Below are 16,993 nucleotides of genomic sequence, written 5' to 3'. Positions count from 1 at the left end.
TTAAATTAAAAATATTAAATAATAGAAAATTTTAAAATATTTTGCAGGGGCCCGGGCCCCTGCTTGCCACCCCCTGGCTCCGTCCCTGGCTATACTAATTGCGGTAAAAGCTAGCAATGTTAAACAAGCAATAAGCCTACAAATATCAAAATTAATTAATTAATATGATTTTTTTAAAAAATACTAAAATATATAATCAAATCATTATTGCTACATCTATAGAATATTGTTTTGTGGAATAATATTTTTTATTTTTTTTATTTAATCCTTTAATAACATTTTTTTTAGTTTTTTTTTTTCAATTTCAACTACTCAATATCCAGTGAAATGCTTATTTAATGGAAGCCTTGATTTTTTCAGCTTATAAGTTACAACCAACAAAGTTGCAGAATTTAAACTAAATCAGTGACTACATATATGTTCTAGTCAATTATTTAAAGGGTATTCAGAAGACTTTTTAAAATATTTTTTATTTGAAAATATATTAAAATATTTTTTAAAAAATATTTTTAATATTATAATATTAAAATATCTAAAAACATCAAAATATATTAATTTTAAGTAAATAATTTTTATTTTTTTTTATTTTTTTTTAAAACATAATAACAAACAAAGTGATAGCATGTAGTATATATTTTTAGAGTTATAAGACTCGAGTTGAGATCAATCCTGCTAAAAGCTTATATCATGGATTAGATGGGTTGTTTGCAGTAAATCTTTGACTATCTTAAAAAAAAACTTTAAAACAATGTTCAAAGTTTCTTTTATTTTATCTAAAAAGTTATTTTAAGATTTTTTTTGTGAGATGAATTAAAAATATATTTATTTATTTTTAAATATAAATAAAAATATTAATTTAATATTTTTAAAATAAAAAATAATTTTAAAAACATTTTAGGTTGTTTGTTTGTGTGACTGCCAAGTTTTTCAAAAAATCTGAATTTTTTTGTGTTAATTATTTTTTTGATTTTTTAATATACTTATAATTATAAATAAATTTTAAAAAATAAAAAAATATTTTCAAAATAAAAACACTCCAAAAACTACTTCTATCACGGTACACTACCTGCGAAAACAGTTTAGACACGATACCGAACAAGACAGACTTATAAACAGGGCTTTGAGCTGCTATGCTATGCTATGCATGTGAAATAAAATAATAATAAAAAAAATTAGTAAAAGAAGTCATCGTCCTTTTACCCAATCCCAAGTGTCCGTCTCAGACAGTTTCGTCCTCCTCTTTAATTACCCTCTCTTTCTCTCTCTCTCACAAAAAAAAAAGAGGAAATGCCCTGTCACATCTTCACCCAAGTCCTAGAGAGAGACCACCACCCTCTCCCCCCTCCCCTCTCCTCTTCTCCCAACCCGCTCCGAAAATCCCAAAATCAAAACCTAGGGTTTCCATCTTTTCACAACTGACCAACACAACCATCAATCCCTCTCTCTCTCTAGATTTTCTATTCAATTGATTCTCCACATGCGCCAGCAGCAAGAAGACTATAGACCTTCTATTCCAGATGCGACCAAAGAAGAAGCGCCGCTAACTTTTGACAATTCGGTACCAACTTCTGATCCTATGAGCACCGATCAATGCCAAACGATTCCAGAAATGGAGGATTCTCAGCTCGTTGGAGCTACAGTCTCGATTGTTACTGCTGACGTGGACTCGTCTCAGAGAGAATCAGTACATATCGTGCCTGCTGTAGAGGTTAGTAATCATGTCAGAATTGCCGAAAACAGTAATCATGTCAGAATTGCCGAAAACAGTACGGGCAAGCGAAAGCGAGGCCGCCCGCCTAGAACTCAAGGGAAATTAGGGCCACCACAAGCTCCTCCTGCTTCGTCTTCACAGAGGAAGAAGAGAGATGAAGAAGATGTTTGTTTTATTTGTTTTGATGGTGGTAGTCTTGTTCTTTGTGATCGTAGGTGAGCTTGTCAATTTTGATTTTTTTTTCCTGTTTGGTTTTATACGAAATTTGAACTTGATTAGTCGAGAAAGTAGAAAAAAGTTTGGTTTTCATCTATTGTGTTAGATTTTGTTTTGATTTAGGTGATAAAAATAGAAAGTTTGCGAGGTTTGGGACTAAATGGTGGTTTAGGGTTTTTAATATTTGTGCGGGTTTGGTTCAGTGATTGGCTTGTTTTACTTGTTTTTGGTTTATACGTAGGGGTTGTCCGAAGGCATACCATCCGGCTTGTATCAAAAGGGACGAGGCATTCTTTCGATCAAAGGCTAAATGGAATTGCGGTATGTTTTAGCAAATGTAGTGAGTATGTTCTGAAATCATGTCTCTTGTGTTTGAAAGTTTGTTCTTGTGTTAACGCACGTTGCATTAATTTATGGAAATCAATATTATCGAAGTGCAAAGTATGGGGCAGTGTGTGTGTGGGGCTAATCCCTTTTCAGTTAAGGCGGTTTTCTAAGTTTTTGATGTAGTATGCTTGCTTGCAAGCAAGGTTCTACAATAAAATAACTCTGTTTTTTTTTTTAATTGAATCAGCTATCTTAGGTTAGTAAACTTATTTGGTTTAACTTTTTTTGGGTAAGAAAGTAGTCCTGCCATGAAATTCATACCCTCTTCAAGTAAAGCCATTGCACCAGCCAGTTCACCTTGTAGACAGAGGAGATATAGAAAGTGTGCGTCACACCATTTAGCGGGATGTGGTTTTAGTTTTAGACGTGGACTTAATTTTGCATGTGCATGTGATGTGCGGGTTTTTATTGGCAGGAATGGTGTTTTAGTTTACAAGCAAGAATTTAGGTTTGCCTACACATGCAAAATTATTATTGTAGTTTTAATGTCTGCAGTAACGGCACTATCCAACCCAGCCTTGATGTTTGAAGCCCAAGTTACTAAAATTGTTAGTTAATGAATGGGCATGTTGATTTGCTCTTTGTAGTTGTATATAGTAAGAAACGTGTCAGTAAATGTGGTATGTCTTCCATATTTTTATCAGATTCATGTTTTTTCTAAAGTAGTCTTGGTTCATAAACGTGCCAATTGATGCCTTATGCACTCAATATTTGGCTGAATTCTTGTTTTTTCTATAGTAGAAATGGTTAGTAAATGTGTCCATCAATGCCTTATTCAACTCCATATGCAGTTGGATCCTCGTGTCTCTAGATCAATCATGGTTAATGAACATGCCAGACATTGTCATATACATAATATATTCACTTGTCTGTCTATAGTGGTCATGATTGCAGTCCATCTTTGACAAAATTACCATCTCTGATTTCCACTGTTAACTTAGTTCCTCCAATATTGAGCCTTATCAGTTATCTCATGCTTTCATTATGGCATATTTTCAGGGTGGCATATCTGTAGCAGTTGTCAGAAGGCTTCTCATTATATGTGCTATACATGTCCATACTCTTTGTGCAAAGGTTGCACAAAAGATGCTGATTATTTGTGTGTAAGAGGGAATAAAGGATTTTGTGGTACATGCATGAGAACTATAATGCTGATTGAAAATATTGCAACAGTGAATCAGGAGAAGGTATGTTAATTGTTAGATGCTATATCTTATTCTAGTTGAACTAGCTTTCTTGGCTTAATTACATTGTGAAAGAGCATCGATGATAAGATTATTGGACTCTTCGGTGTCTTTGGGCACCTCGCTTTCCTTTGTTTTGGATTGATACCGTTTCCTTTGTCAAGCTTTTATATTGTCTATGGCTTCAGTTCAGGTTTACATTCTGCTGCAAAGCTGTCAATGAAATCTCTTATTCACTTCTGTGCTGTTAAAGTTTGGTTGTTGATGCCTCTGGGGCAGGGAGAGACATGTGTCATTAGCTAATAGTTTTTCTTTTGCTGTCTGATTCTGTCAATTTCAGATATTTTCTCTTGTGTGTAACCTGTGCAGGTTCAAGTGGATTTTGATGACACAACTAGCTGGGAGTATCTCTTCAAGGTCTACTGGATTTACTTGAAAGCAAAGCTATCTTTAACAATAGACGAGCTAACTAAAGCTAAAAATCCTTGGAAAGGAGATGACCTAACCAAAGTCAAAAGTCCTTGGAAAGGAGCTGGTGCGATGGCTCCTAAGCAGGAGCATTCAGGTGAATTTTGTCCTAGCAATGATAATAATGGCTCCTTTTCAGACAGCTTATGTGGAAACCTGGAAATACATGCTAAGAGAAGAAAAATGGAGGACCGACCAAAATTGCACATTGAGGAGAACTCTCTTGTTATGGAAAAATCATGCATTGACCAACTTATGCATCTGCCTGACAGCACATTGTGGGCAACAAAGGAGCTCTTGGATTTTGTTTCACACATGAAAAATGGGGACATGTCTGTGCTATCACAGTTTGATGTTCAGAGTCTTCTGCTAGAATACATAAAAAGAAACGATCTTCGTGATCCTCACCAGAAAAGTCATATTTTTTGTGATTCAAGGCTTATAAAGCTCTTTGGAAAAGAACGTGTGGGTCATTTTGAAATGCTGAAGCTTCTTGAATATCACTTTCTTGTAAAAGAAAATTCTAATGCTGGTGGTGGCCAGGTTGAGGTGGCTGGAAATAGTGACAGTCAGTTGGTGACAGGTAGTGATCGAAGGCGTAAAACACGTAAAAAAATAGATGAGAGAGGACCACAGATTAATTGTAATCCAGAGGAATATGCAGCAATTGATGTTCACAATATTAGTTTGCTCTACTTAAAGCGTAGTTTGATGGAGAACTTAATGGATGATGCTGGAAAGTTTCATGAAAAGGTTGTTGGCTCATTTGTGCGAATCAGGATTTCTGGTGGTGATCAAAAACAAGATATGTATAGGCTTGTCCAAGTTGTAGGTATTATTCACATCACTAGTGCCCCCCAAATTATATATCAAGAGGAGGAAAAAGAAACGCCTCAGTGTTTTCTTCCAACACTATATTATATGTTTAATAGATTAGCAAGTTACTGATGATTTCTTCTGCAGGTATTGGCAAGGCCGCTGAATCATATAAAGTTGGCACAAAAACAACTGATGACATGCTTGAAATATTAAATTTAGATAAGAAGGAGGTCATATCAATTGATGGGATTTCAAACCAGGACTTCTCAGAGGTGACTAAGACACCATCCTAAATACATGTTTCCTTTCCTTTTTCAAAATATTCATTTTCCTTTTTTTGAATGCTTACAGTTTGTAGAAACTTTCTTAACCATTTCGAGTTTTTTCTTGATGTGTTATGCTTGATGATGAGATTGTTATAATGAATTTTATGGATGATACAATTCTAAGTTTGACACCAGAATTTTGAATTTACATAACTAAGGATCTAATTCTTTAGTGTTATCTCTACATACTAGAAATGGGTATTTTTGGAAACATGGCACAGATGCCTGGGGGCATAACAAATTGTGGATTACTGTAGGTGTGTGTGTGGAGTTTTTGATTGTCAATTGCTGTAGAATTGGCTGAATATGAATGTGGGGATCGTTAAGGGGTCAGTGATGATTATTTAAAGGCTAGAATAATGAAGTTTCATTGCTGGAATTTGCGAGTAAGGTTCAAGGAAGGGTTTCTAGGAATCACATCTGGGAGGAGGAAAGACTAAGCATCTGATCTAGGGTAGAAGTTACAAATGTAATCATAAAACTTTATAGATTTCTTTAAAATCTTGATTTGAATAATGGAAAGACTACATGACTTATCTTTGTAGTGTTCCTAATCCTATTAAAACTTAATACTCCTAGCAAGAAAGCATAATTAAATTTTTCTTGGAATAGGAAAAACCCCACAGACACAGCTACAGCCATTTTAGGACCACTAAGATACCAAATATAAAATGAAACCCAAATTTATAAATTCTCAGCTAACTTGGAAATTTGGAATATCCATGAAGATTTTAGAACACAGAAATGCTCCTAAATTCTAGAACTGAATAAAATACATAAGAACCGATCATTTTCTGGTCGTTGCATTCAATTGTTCTTCAAGCATGGACAGATGTGTGAAGGCCTAGTTCCATGCTTGTGTTCTCTGGATTATCTTGTGATCTGTGAAGAATGGTTCTTTCTGATCTTTACCTATCATGAATGCTGCATCATTTACTTTCCTCTTTTGATTTTCAATGACATGGTAAATTCCAGTTTAATCAGACAAGATATTTGTTTCGGTTGATAAAGTGTTTTTTTGGAATTGAGTTGTGGAAACCGTGGTCTGAAACAATAATTTTGTGTGTTTTTATTGTTCATATAAGTCTAAAAGTTTGATTAGAAAAGGTACCCAAACACTTTTTAATTTTTAGACCTGCTTTTGTTGACTTCACCACAGACACAGCTACAGCCATTTAAAGGTATCAGGTGAAGGTTTAGCAATTTGAACCAAAAGAAATGTACAAGTTTTCCTTCATTTTTGACGTGTTAACTATGTTTCCAGGGTGAATGCAAACGTTTGCGTCAAAGTATAAAATGTGGGCTTATCAAACGGTTAACAGTGGTGAGTGTTTCTGTCATTTTCACTTCTATATCTCAGCTTAAGCATATGTGCCCCTTTGTCACAAACTACTCTATTGGTTATAGGGTGAGATACAGAAGAGAGCAATGGCGATCCAGGATGCCAAAGTTAGGGATGTAAGTTTCATCCTGATAGTTGTGTGTATAAGTAAAACCCAGATTTCATTTTTCGTTAAGTGTTATATGGTTTTACATTGTCTTTCTTGTTACTGCAAGTGTAATTACTGATCCTGATCATCTCTTGTATATGGCCATACTCTTTTGACCCAGCGTTTGGAGGAAGATATATTAAGGCTTAATCATCTTCGTGACCGAGCAAGTGAAAAAGGACTTAGGAAAGAATATCCTTTGCTGTATGAAACTCTGGTTCCTTTTGGGGTTCTCGTTTTTACCATGCTTGCTCAGCTTATTTGCTGGTTTTCATCAACCATATTCTGTCTCAATGCTACAATTGAAAATACACTCAAGCAAAATCTTTTGCTCGTATTTCATGGATGATGAGAATATTGCAACTAGGTGTGAGGGTGATGAGCACCATTAGTGGGTATGTACTTGATGCCAAGGTGGACGACAAAGGACCCGTCACATTTTCCTGAAAATTCAACGAGCTTGTTCTTTACTCCTTTTTTTTTGCAACATCATCTATCTCAACATTTTACGTGTTGCTAGTCTTGTTTATGAAGTTTGCTGCTTGGCCTGGTTGTTTGATATCATTTTCCTTCAACACTTAGTTTGATTGTTAGAGGTTCTTAGGGAGAAATAGAATTTCTACTGTTGTTGGTGTTGCATTAATTTTAACAAAAGCCTTCCCTACTTATTGTCCCTTTTCTTTTCTACTGTCTCCTTGGTGATCGAACATAGAACTGGATAGCATATTCAACATTAGCAACTTAGAGTGTTGTAGAAGGTTTCAATTGATTGCCAGTGCACCATTTTCTAGATATTTCATATATATAATAGAACTTCATTAAGTATTGCTGTTCCTTGACTATGTTGCACGCTTAGAGAATGTGTGGAGAAATTAGAGCTTCTCAAGTCACCTGAAGAACGTCAGCGCAGGCTGCTTGAGATTCCCGATGTACATGCTGATCCAAATATGAATCCAAGTTATGATTCTGAAGAAGATTCTGGAGAATCACACAAGAAGAAACAAGGTCCCTAGCTATGATTTTGAACAATTTGTGATCAGTAGTTATGCTTGAAGTTGTCTGTAGAAAGTTTAGTTGGTGATTACTTTACTGCCATATATGCAGGTGACCATGCAAGACCAAGAAATTCTAGCGCTGCTAGAAATGGGGCAGCACTCAACTCTTCAATGGGAGGAGGGGATGTCTTGAGTGATAGAGGAAACATGGGACAGAATTTAGCTACTGCTTCTGAGCAGAGTAGAGATACGTGCACAACATCATATGTGGATAGAGATGGTACTAATATGGTTCATGAGAGAGCGAGCGAGTCAATGCAGACTCAGGGAGGAGAACAAACTGGGCTAAATAGTCAGAATGCACCAAAGAACTGGGTAGCTTCTACCGGTTCAATGACTGATGGTTGGAAAAGTCAATCAATTGTACAATGTGGATCGTATTCCGGGGTTGTATCACCGAATTTACCACCACCACTTTCTATAGGAAGAGAGCAATTGGTTGATGATATGGAGATGGACAAACTGTGGCACTATCAGGATCCAACTGGAAAAACTCAAGGGCCATTTGCTATGGCCCAACTGCGTAAATGGAGTACAAGTGGGCTTTTCCCTCAAGATTTGAGAGTGTGGAAGATAAATGAGAAGCCTGATGACTCTACTCTTTTGACGGATGCATTGGTTGGGCGATTCCATAAAGGGCCAGCATTGCCTGACAACAGCTACTTGCTGGCTCAAGAAGCAATAGCTGCTTCTGATAAAGATAAAAGGCATGAATTTGATTTGCATCAAAGTACTGATGCCTCTCTGGTAGACAAGAAAAATATGGATCACTGGAAGTCGGTGCAAAACAATGCAAGTGTCAATTGCAATGATAATGATGCACTTCTAAAAAGCAATGCACTGGGCACCCATTCTTCAAGTTGGACTACAGGTGCGGATGCCATCATTCCTAACAATGGATCGGCTCAACTTGCTCTACAACTCTTGGAATTGTCGAAGGGCTGCAAGTCTTGGTCTGATCAATCCCAGATGTGCAGTTCACTTTCCTCACTTCCATCTTCTGGAAAGATTGGTGAAATTCCACTACCTCAGGCAAAGGAAGAACACAAAGATGAAAAACGGAGTTATGTAAATGGGAATGCACTCAAGACACCTGAAGGTAAAAATAACATTGGCAAAAGTGAGGATAAACAGGCTGATAGTGAGAGTTATTCAAACCAATCTTCTGGACAGAACTGGAGACCACCCATTAAAAGTTCAAGCGGATGGGATTCCAAGCCGGCTTTTGTTTCTGGAGATAAGTCTGTTGAAACATCTCAGAAGAATGAGGAAATTGATTTCTTTGATTTGCCCAGTCCAACACCAAAGCAGCACCTCAAGGACTTGAAAGGTCATACTGCTGAAAACAATCACTCCATTTCTTCGAAGCTTCCTGTTCTGGATTCAGGATGTAGCTGGAGTACTGATTCCAGTTTAGTGGTTGGTGGAGCAACGCTAGCTCGAGTAGCTGGTGAATGGGGTGGCTATTCCCCTGCTCCTGTCAAACCTGTTGAGGAATGGGACTCCAATCATGTGTCTGCCTCTTCACTGAAACCTACAGATGGGGGCAGTGATCATGCTTCTACACAGACTCCAGATAGTGGCCCATTGACACATTCTCCCTCCACTCACCCAGTGATTGATGCATCTGATTGGCAACGCATCATTCCTGAACCTACTGAGTTCTGCTCTTTAGTTGATGAATCTGTTTCAGATCTGTTGGCAGAAGTTGAAGCGATGGAGTCTCTTGGTGGTTTGCCTTCTCCTACTTCAAAACTGCGGTCTGCTGAGGAATTGACACGAGGTTATGATGATGATTGCTTCAGTCCTGTTGATGGGTTTAGCCCAGCACCTGATCCAGGCAAAAGTGATGCATTCAGTTCGACTGCTGATATACAAATACCTCCTTCTCACTTGACTGTAGCGAGCGAAACACTGCTGTCATGTCACATGCCTTCTGAGCCCACTGTCATAGATAAACCACTTGCTGTATCTCCAATGCCTTCTCAGTTGACTGCAGTCAATGAATCACTGAGGATATCTTGCACGCCTTCTCAGTCCACTATCACAGACGAACCACTAGAGAGATCCCAAAAGCCTTCTCAGTCCACTATCACAGACGAACCACTAGAGAGATCCCAAAAGCCTTCTCAGTCGACTTTGATAGATGAGCCACTTGGTTTATCGCAGATTGATGTTCCCAACCCTCAAAAGAGCTTCAGTGAACATTCTTCCACAAGTCCTGAAGTGGAAGGTAATACCAAGCCCAATGATGTTCCAGTTAACGAATGGGAAAAAGGTTCAGAAATACAGCCTCTTGCGTCATTAGCTGGTAACCAGGGAGAATCAGGTGCAGACATCCAATCCACAACTCCATCCACGGCCAGTCAATTGGAAGCAGGTTCAGATGTTCAACAACCCACACCATCCCACGGAGATGCTGGTCAGGGAACCATAAATGAAAGAGAAGCACAAGGAAGCACGAACATGGTTTGGGGAAACGGTCATGGCGGCACAGGTCAGCAACATGCTAGGATGAATGGAGCCAATTCTGCAGGGAACCCAGGCAGTTGGGGAAGCCAACCAAGGTATGGCGGGGACAGATTTTCTGGTGCAAGAGACCACCGTAACAATTTTCAAGGCAGAGATAGAGATTCTGGTTTTGGTAGGGATAGGTCATCATGGAACAAGCAGCCGTTACATGGTGGTGGAAATGGAGCTAGTACATATAGACCTCCGCCCAAAGGGCAGCGAGTATGTAAATTTTACGAAAGCGGACACTGCAAGAAGGGGGCATCATGTAGTTATTGGCACCCATGATATTTAGGTTCCACTTTTCCATAGGAAAATTGTGTGCATTTAATTCTGTAATCATTATTTGTATCAGCAATTCTGCCCCCTTGTCAATGTTCTAATTTAACTCGTGTATTGAGGTGGCATGAATACATATATATTCTTTGGATAGTCCAGCACAGAGCTGATTGTTCAACGAACTCAAAAAATCCCTCATTTCCATAATTTTACCAAGGGTATGGGTGGAGCTCTAATCATGGAATAGGGTTTTCTTTGGCTCTTGGATACTGCAAAGTGCGGTGTGTAAGAGCATTTACGACAAATACACGAACAGGATCTTCAAGAGACCCAAGCCAGGTTTAGCATCCTTTCTAATCTAGTGTGGTGTCTTTCTGAATGTTGCTGCATTTTGAATTAATCCATTTATTCTGTGACCAAAAAGCTATCGACTAGCCTTCATGGTCACCGACTGGAGATGTATCCATCAATCAATTCACTGCCGTTGCGTAAATGGCCTGTTTGAATCTAAAATCCGATCACATTAGGAGTCAATGGCTAGGTGAGAACCGATCGGAGTATACCTTGCCGTTTGGAAAAGAATAAAATTTAAACAAGAATCTTGTGCAATGTACATCCTTGTAAGAAGAGGGAGGAACAATTAATATTTGTTTTTAAAGATTTAACCATGGACATGATATATATAGTTATAACATCTATCCGAAATCGACCCAGCGGGTTGACTTATTGGTTAACAAACCAATCAAATCTTAATTTTTTTTAAAAGGATTATCAAAACAATATTGTTTTAAGATTTCTTTTTTAAAAATAAATTATAATTATAAGATCTGATTTTGACATAGTTTAAAATCTAAAGTATAAATAACAGAATCAGCGACCCGCGTTTGGATACGTAAGCTTCAACTTCAACACGAAAAGAGGAAGAGAAGACCGTTTCAAACTATCACCGTTTTAAACCATCACTGATCGCCCAAAAAATGCTTTCTGCGACGATACGAATCCTTTAAAACGACAACAAAATCCAGTCATGTCAACCACAAGCTCAACCACGGCGACGTCGTTTCTATCACCGACGCAGAGATACGCAGCCGGAGCATTATTTGCAATCGCTCTTCACCAAGCACAGATCCACCAAACCCGTCCGCTTGGCTTATCCCACTATGATTCGGAACAAGAGGAACGAACCAGTTGCAGCAGTAGTCATAGTAATGGCAGCAGCAGTGATTCCGTTTCTGAAGACCCTGACCTTTGGATCCACGAAAATTCGGGCCTCCTTCGACCCGTATTCAGGTACAATTCTTCTGTAATTGATGAAATTGTGACTTTTTTTTAAAAAATTAAATCAGAATTGATTTTTTCCTCTTTAACGTGGATTAGGTTTTTAGAGGTTGAGTCAGTAGCATGGACTGGACTTGAAGAGACAGCTGGTGGTTCTCCTGCTAAGCATCATGTTGGAGCAGTATGTCGTTTTTCTTTATTTTTTCCTTTTTTTGTAAGCTAATTTTTCATGTGTTTGATTTTGATAGAAATCAGGAAAATTTTACCAATCTTTACCTTGGTTGCTTATTTAGCATGTAAAGCTCATGAGTTGTTACTTCACTGAAATGTTGTTTTCCCGTTTTCTGATTCGTAGGAAAATTGAAAAAAAAAGAAGGAAAGATAGAGTGAGGAGAAATTGTGTTAACTTCACCTTATTTTTTCTCATTTGCTTTTTTGTTTCCTTTTTGAAAAGAAAAGGAAAATCTGTGAAACTACTGTTACATTTTCCTGTCAGGTTTCGGCATTTGTGGTCCCATGTGGATTCTAAATGATGGACTCACAAATGCTGAAATTCGAATGACAAGATGTGTGTACAACAGGAGTAGAAAAATTCATATTTGACTTGGTGCTGGTGGATTTATGATGTTAACTGATTTGTTGTTACTATATTTGTAACTGCGTTGTGTTTTGATTATGTCTTAGTTCTTGAGGTTATTATCAGAAGAAAGTGGCGATGCATCTTCTTCTTCTTCTCAAATTTCGGATCAAGAAGTTGCTTTGTCAAAGGCTGTTGATGTTATGGAAGAAACCATGGGAGCGAATCCTGTGTCTTCCCAGTCTAAGAAGGAGAAGCATAAGGAGTATGAGACTCAATGTCGTGAAAAGTTATCTGCTGGCAGTGAGGTGAAATCAACCTCTGAGGTGGAAAATGATCCACCAAAAACTGCAAAGGATGATCATTCTGATGATGTTAGTGATGCACCTCGAGACTTTGGACATAATGTTGATGAGGAACCCGTTGAAGAGGAGAAGATGCTAAGTAATCAGAGGAAAGTGACAGTGCTGTATGAAATTCTTTCAGCTTGTCTGGCTGATAGACGAGAAGAAAATAAAAAATGCACCCGAAAAAGAAATGGCTATGATGCTCGACATCGTGTGGCTCTGAGATTGCTGGCAACTTGGCTTGATATTAAGTGGACAAAAATGGTTTGTGCACTCCTTTTGTCATTCTCATTGGCAGCTTTCGTGGTTATTCTTCCTTGTTTTTATAGCTAAAAAGATTAAATTGTTCCATACACTTGGTGGTTGTGTGCTATCTCCCCTGCTTTCCATGACTTTGTACTTGGGCAAATTCCTAGGGATTTTTTATTTAGCTTTTGTTTGGTATGAGGTGAAAAATCAGGAGGTAAAATGTTAAGGTGTTAGTAAGATTTAATGGTAAAGTAGGGTGTAAAATGTGTGAAGGGTGTTAATAGGATTACAAAAGTTTGTGGGTATTGGAGGTGCCAACAGCAGTGAAACCAAATTTCAAATTAAATGTGATTATAAATAAAATTAAGATTTTATACATTTATGGTTTCCAAATGCAAGGTGTATGCAAAAGAGAAAAAGTATGGGTGAAAAAGCATAAAAGACAAATACAAATTTTTCCCTTGAAACAACCCTGTCCCCACCCCCCAAAACCCCAAATGGGGTTAGATGTTAAACCCCTTGACACTCCCCTCTCCTAGTTTACCCAACACAATCAAGGATGGGACTCTTAATCCTCATAACAAACACAACCTAGTGAATTTAATTTTTTTTTTTAATTACAAACATTTCCTTCAGCTGTGTATTTTGCATCTAAAAAAATTTAATAAGTCTTGTAGTAATTTATATCTTATGTATTTCTGGGGTAAAAAAATATTTTCTTTGCAGGAAGCCATTGAGTTGATGGTTGCGTGCTCTGCCATGGCTGTAGCAAAAGAGGAAGCATCCAAGGAAGAAACCAAATCGCCTAAAAGCAAATGGGCTAAATGGAAGCGTGGTGGCATCATTGGTGCGGCTGCAATAACTGGAGGAACCTTATTGGCCATTACTGGTGGTATGAAAATCTAGTCGTGTTTCCTTTCTTGGGATTAATTTTATCAGATATTGAAATTGAAATGAGAATGTTATCGCTTTGGTTTCTTACTTTGTAATTCACATTTTACAGGATTAGCTGCCCCTGCAATTGCTGCAGGATTTGGTGCTCTAGCTCCAACACTGGGCACTATTATCCCTGTAATTGGAGCTAGTGGATTTGCAGCTGCTGCAAGTGCTGCAGGAACTGTTGCTGGCTCTGTTGCTGTTGCTGCATCATTTGGAGGTGAACACCCCCGCAGAGGAACCTGCCCTAAAGTTTTATATGATTGCTTGGTAATGGATAATTCATTTGTCTTCCTGTTGACATCTTTGTTCAATCAGCTGCTGGAGCTGGACTTGCGGGGACCAAGATGGCTAGGAGAACTGGAAGTGTTGATGAATTTGAATTCAAAGCTGTAGGAGATAACCATAACCAAGGCGTAAGTTTATGCTTTATCCGTTTTTCTCACTTAGCTCACCCTCTCTGTAGGCTATCTTCATAATGTACAAGGCCAACCTTATATTTCTATTTGAAATTTTCCATCAGCGACTAGCAGTTGGGATTATGGTCTCAGGATGCGTGTTTGATGAGGAAGATTTTATCAAGCCCTGGGAAGGACAAAATGACAACTTGGAGAGGTAAGACATCTGTATGCTCCAAGTTTCTCTTTGTTGCACCTCTTCTCCATATGAATTTATCAATGTTTGATTCTTTTATAATTAAATAGCAAATGCACATGTACTTAAGTTGCAATTCTCGTTACTTCCTAGGATGTATCTTAAAAAAATGATTCTTTGGAAAAATCTGAATCAGAACAATGCTTTTTATTCATGTACCATGTATCCAAAGTAATTACTCGTCGCTATAATGACTTTGTCAATCTTGCAATTTTCCTTCTGTTTGTTCTGCTTTTATTGACTGGAGTTTTGTAAAATCTTCGTTGAGCATGCATCCAAAACATTTTCTTACATTTTCCTCTGTTTGCTATGATCTGATCTTATGTTGACTGGTTTTTGTAATTTTTGTTCCAAAACAAAACTAAATTTCTCTAGTTTTTTCGTGCTAAAAATGGATCACAAGTCACATCTCTTGACTAATGATTTTTTTAGGTATGCGCTGCACTGGGAACCTAAGAATCTAATTGCAGTGAGCACTGCCATTCAGGATTGGCTTACTTCAAGTAATTGGTTTGCCCCTGATGGGAGTACTTTGTTTTTCAAACTAGTATTTCTATCTAATGTAATGATTACAGTTTTGTCTGCTGTTGACATTGGTGATCCCTGCTGTAGGAATTGCAATGGAGTTTATGAGGCAAGGTGCAATGCTGACCGTGTTAAGCACACTTTTGGTAGCATTGGCCTGGCCAGCAACATTACTTGCCGCTACTGATTTTATAGACAGCAAATGGACAATTGCTATCGACAGGTCAGCTTTCCTTCATTAACTATAGGTGAGATACTTAGATGAAAATAGGAAAAAAATGCCTTTCCATTGCATCAACTCTCTTTATCACAAATCTGGCACCTTAAATTAAAGTCTTCAGGGGAAATTGGTAATTAGTAATAGAGAGTAACTTGCTTCCATAGAATTTTTCAATGTGATTTTTCAACAATTGAATTTTCTGCCATTTTCTAGGTCTGACAAAGCTGGGAAGCTGTTGGCAGAAGTGTTACTAAAAGGACTGCAAGGGAACAGGTAGGTCAAATTTGATTGAAACCATAGGCATCATTTTTAGTTGACAACGTTACCTGTAGTGTTGTATTCTCGATTAATTTCTATCTTGAAGTCTTTTCTTAGTTAACAGTGTCATCTCTAGTGATTTATTTTCTATTAATTCCTATCTTGGGCTTTACATGACTCTTCAGGCCTGTAACCCTTGTGGGTTACTCACTTGGTGCACGTGTAATTTTCAAGTGTCTTGAGACTTTGGCCGAGACAGAGCATAGTGGTAAATATCACTGATCATTTTTAAAGCGAGTTTTTGGAATTTTTGACTGATCTTCAATGCGGTCCTTCTGAACTGACAGCTGAAGTTGTAGAAAGAGTCGTTCTTCTTGGAGCACCCATCTCTATCAAGGACCAGAAGTGGGAAGCTGCAAGAAAGGTGACTGAAGATCTTTCCTTGAAAGCGTTTTCTCTGCTGTTCCTTGGTCAATATTTGTTTTAGCTACTTACTTTACTGTCCAGGAAACTCTTCTTACATCGTACTGTTTTGCAGATGGTGGCTGGAAGATTTGTGAATGCTTACTCCACCGGTGACTGGACCCTTGGAGTTGCTTTTCGTGCAAGGTATGCCTGTTGCACCATGCTCATGTGTGGACATTACTTGATGCTTTTGATCTGCCTAGACAAATAATTATCCGACTTGGAAAACTAATGTCCAGTTTTTACTAATAGCCTACTCACTCAAGGATTAGCTGGAATTCAACCAGTAGATGTTCCAGGGATTGAGAATGTAATCTTCTATTTACTTTCCCTACTTCCCTTCCATCACAATTTTGATTCTCGTTACAATCTCAGTTTATCCATGATGGAACATTTTGCAGGTAGACGTAACTGATCTAGTTGACGGCCACTCTTCCTACCTATGGGCAACACAACAGATATTAGAACAGCTTGAACTGGATGCTTATTATCATGTTTTCAGGAGCCCTAATCCTCCCGAACACACAGACTGACTTTTCCTCTCGAGGAGCTAATGCCATGGCATCAAGCTCATTCACCCCATAGCTTCATGTCTTGATTTTTGTTATTCTTCCTCTCTCTCTCTCTCTATATATATGTTACCACCCAGCAGAAACATTAAAATATGGGTTGAATTTTTGTCAGATGATCAAAATAAAATCGGCCGTTCCTCGAAGAAAAGGGCAAAAAGAAGAAGAAAGAAATAGTGGACAAGGCTATGTATTCACAAGCATTACTAATGGCCCAGTTCACGTTAAGGGAGGGAGAGGCCCCGAGTTCCAAAGTGAACCAAACGTGGCTGCCTGCTTGTATGCTTAATTGCTTTATTTGTATTGTAAATGCTGTCTATTTATAAAATCCTAACACTATTATCTTCTAAGCTTTATCCATTCTCTGGATGATAAAAGTTCCGGCAGTACCATAGAATAGTTGCTTCTGCTGTTAGTACCATCGCTCCAGCTCATGTCCCCACCACAACGAAGGTACGCAAATCTTTAT

General features: G+C 38.0%; 2 protein-coding genes across 4 annotated transcripts; both read left to right on the top strand.

Moving 5' to 3' along the window:
- The first annotated feature begins 1,256 nt into the window (after positions 1-1,256).
- On the top strand, positions 1,257-10,653 carry LOC133673172 (zinc finger CCCH domain-containing protein 44-like). The gene is made up of 10 exons (XM_062093863.1): positions 1,257-1,926; positions 2,169-2,248; positions 3,314-3,501; positions 3,868-4,798; positions 4,930-5,057; positions 6,376-6,435; positions 6,519-6,569; positions 6,723-6,793; positions 7,452-7,606; positions 7,706-10,653. Exons 1-10 carry the CDS (start codon positions 1,478-1,480, stop codon positions 10,453-10,455), a joined length of 4,863 nt encoding a protein of 1,620 aa, XP_061949847.1. The 5' UTR covers positions 1,257-1,477; the 3' UTR covers positions 10,456-10,653.
- A 652-nt stretch (positions 10,654-11,305) lies between these two features.
- On the top strand, positions 11,306-16,921 carry LOC133673385 (uncharacterized). 3 transcript variants are annotated; one of them, XR_009834974.1, is made up of 16 exons: positions 11,306-11,736; positions 11,824-11,905; positions 12,409-12,912; positions 13,624-13,789; positions 13,901-14,053; positions 14,152-14,249; positions 14,357-14,448; positions 14,920-14,990; positions 15,100-15,235; positions 15,446-15,505; positions 15,676-15,758; positions 15,838-15,914; positions 16,029-16,099; positions 16,208-16,265; positions 16,357-16,546; positions 16,640-16,921. XR_009834974.1 is itself a non-coding variant. In XM_062094146.1 (15 exons), exons 1-15 carry the CDS (start codon positions 11,474-11,476, stop codon positions 16,486-16,488), a joined length of 2,046 nt encoding a protein of 681 aa, XP_061950130.1. In that variant the 5' UTR covers positions 11,306-11,473; the 3' UTR covers positions 16,489-16,921. The 3 variants fall into 3 exon arrangements, 1 of the variants encoding a protein (XP_061950130.1); XM_062094146.1 differs by having other exon boundaries at positions 16,357-16,921; XR_009834975.1 differs by lacking the exons at positions 15,838-15,914; positions 16,029-16,099; positions 16,208-16,265; positions 16,357-16,546; positions 16,640-16,921 and having other exon boundaries at positions 15,100-15,260; positions 15,676-15,754.
- The last annotated feature ends 72 nt before the right edge of the window (positions 16,922-16,993 follow it).

The sequence above is a fragment of the Populus nigra genome, chromosome 14 (assembly GCF_951802175.1).
Source record: "Populus nigra chromosome 14, ddPopNigr1.1, whole genome shotgun sequence".
NCBI lineage: Eukaryota > Viridiplantae > Streptophyta > Magnoliopsida > Malpighiales > Salicaceae > Populus > Populus nigra.
This window is presented reverse-complemented; position numbering and strand designations above follow the sequence as displayed.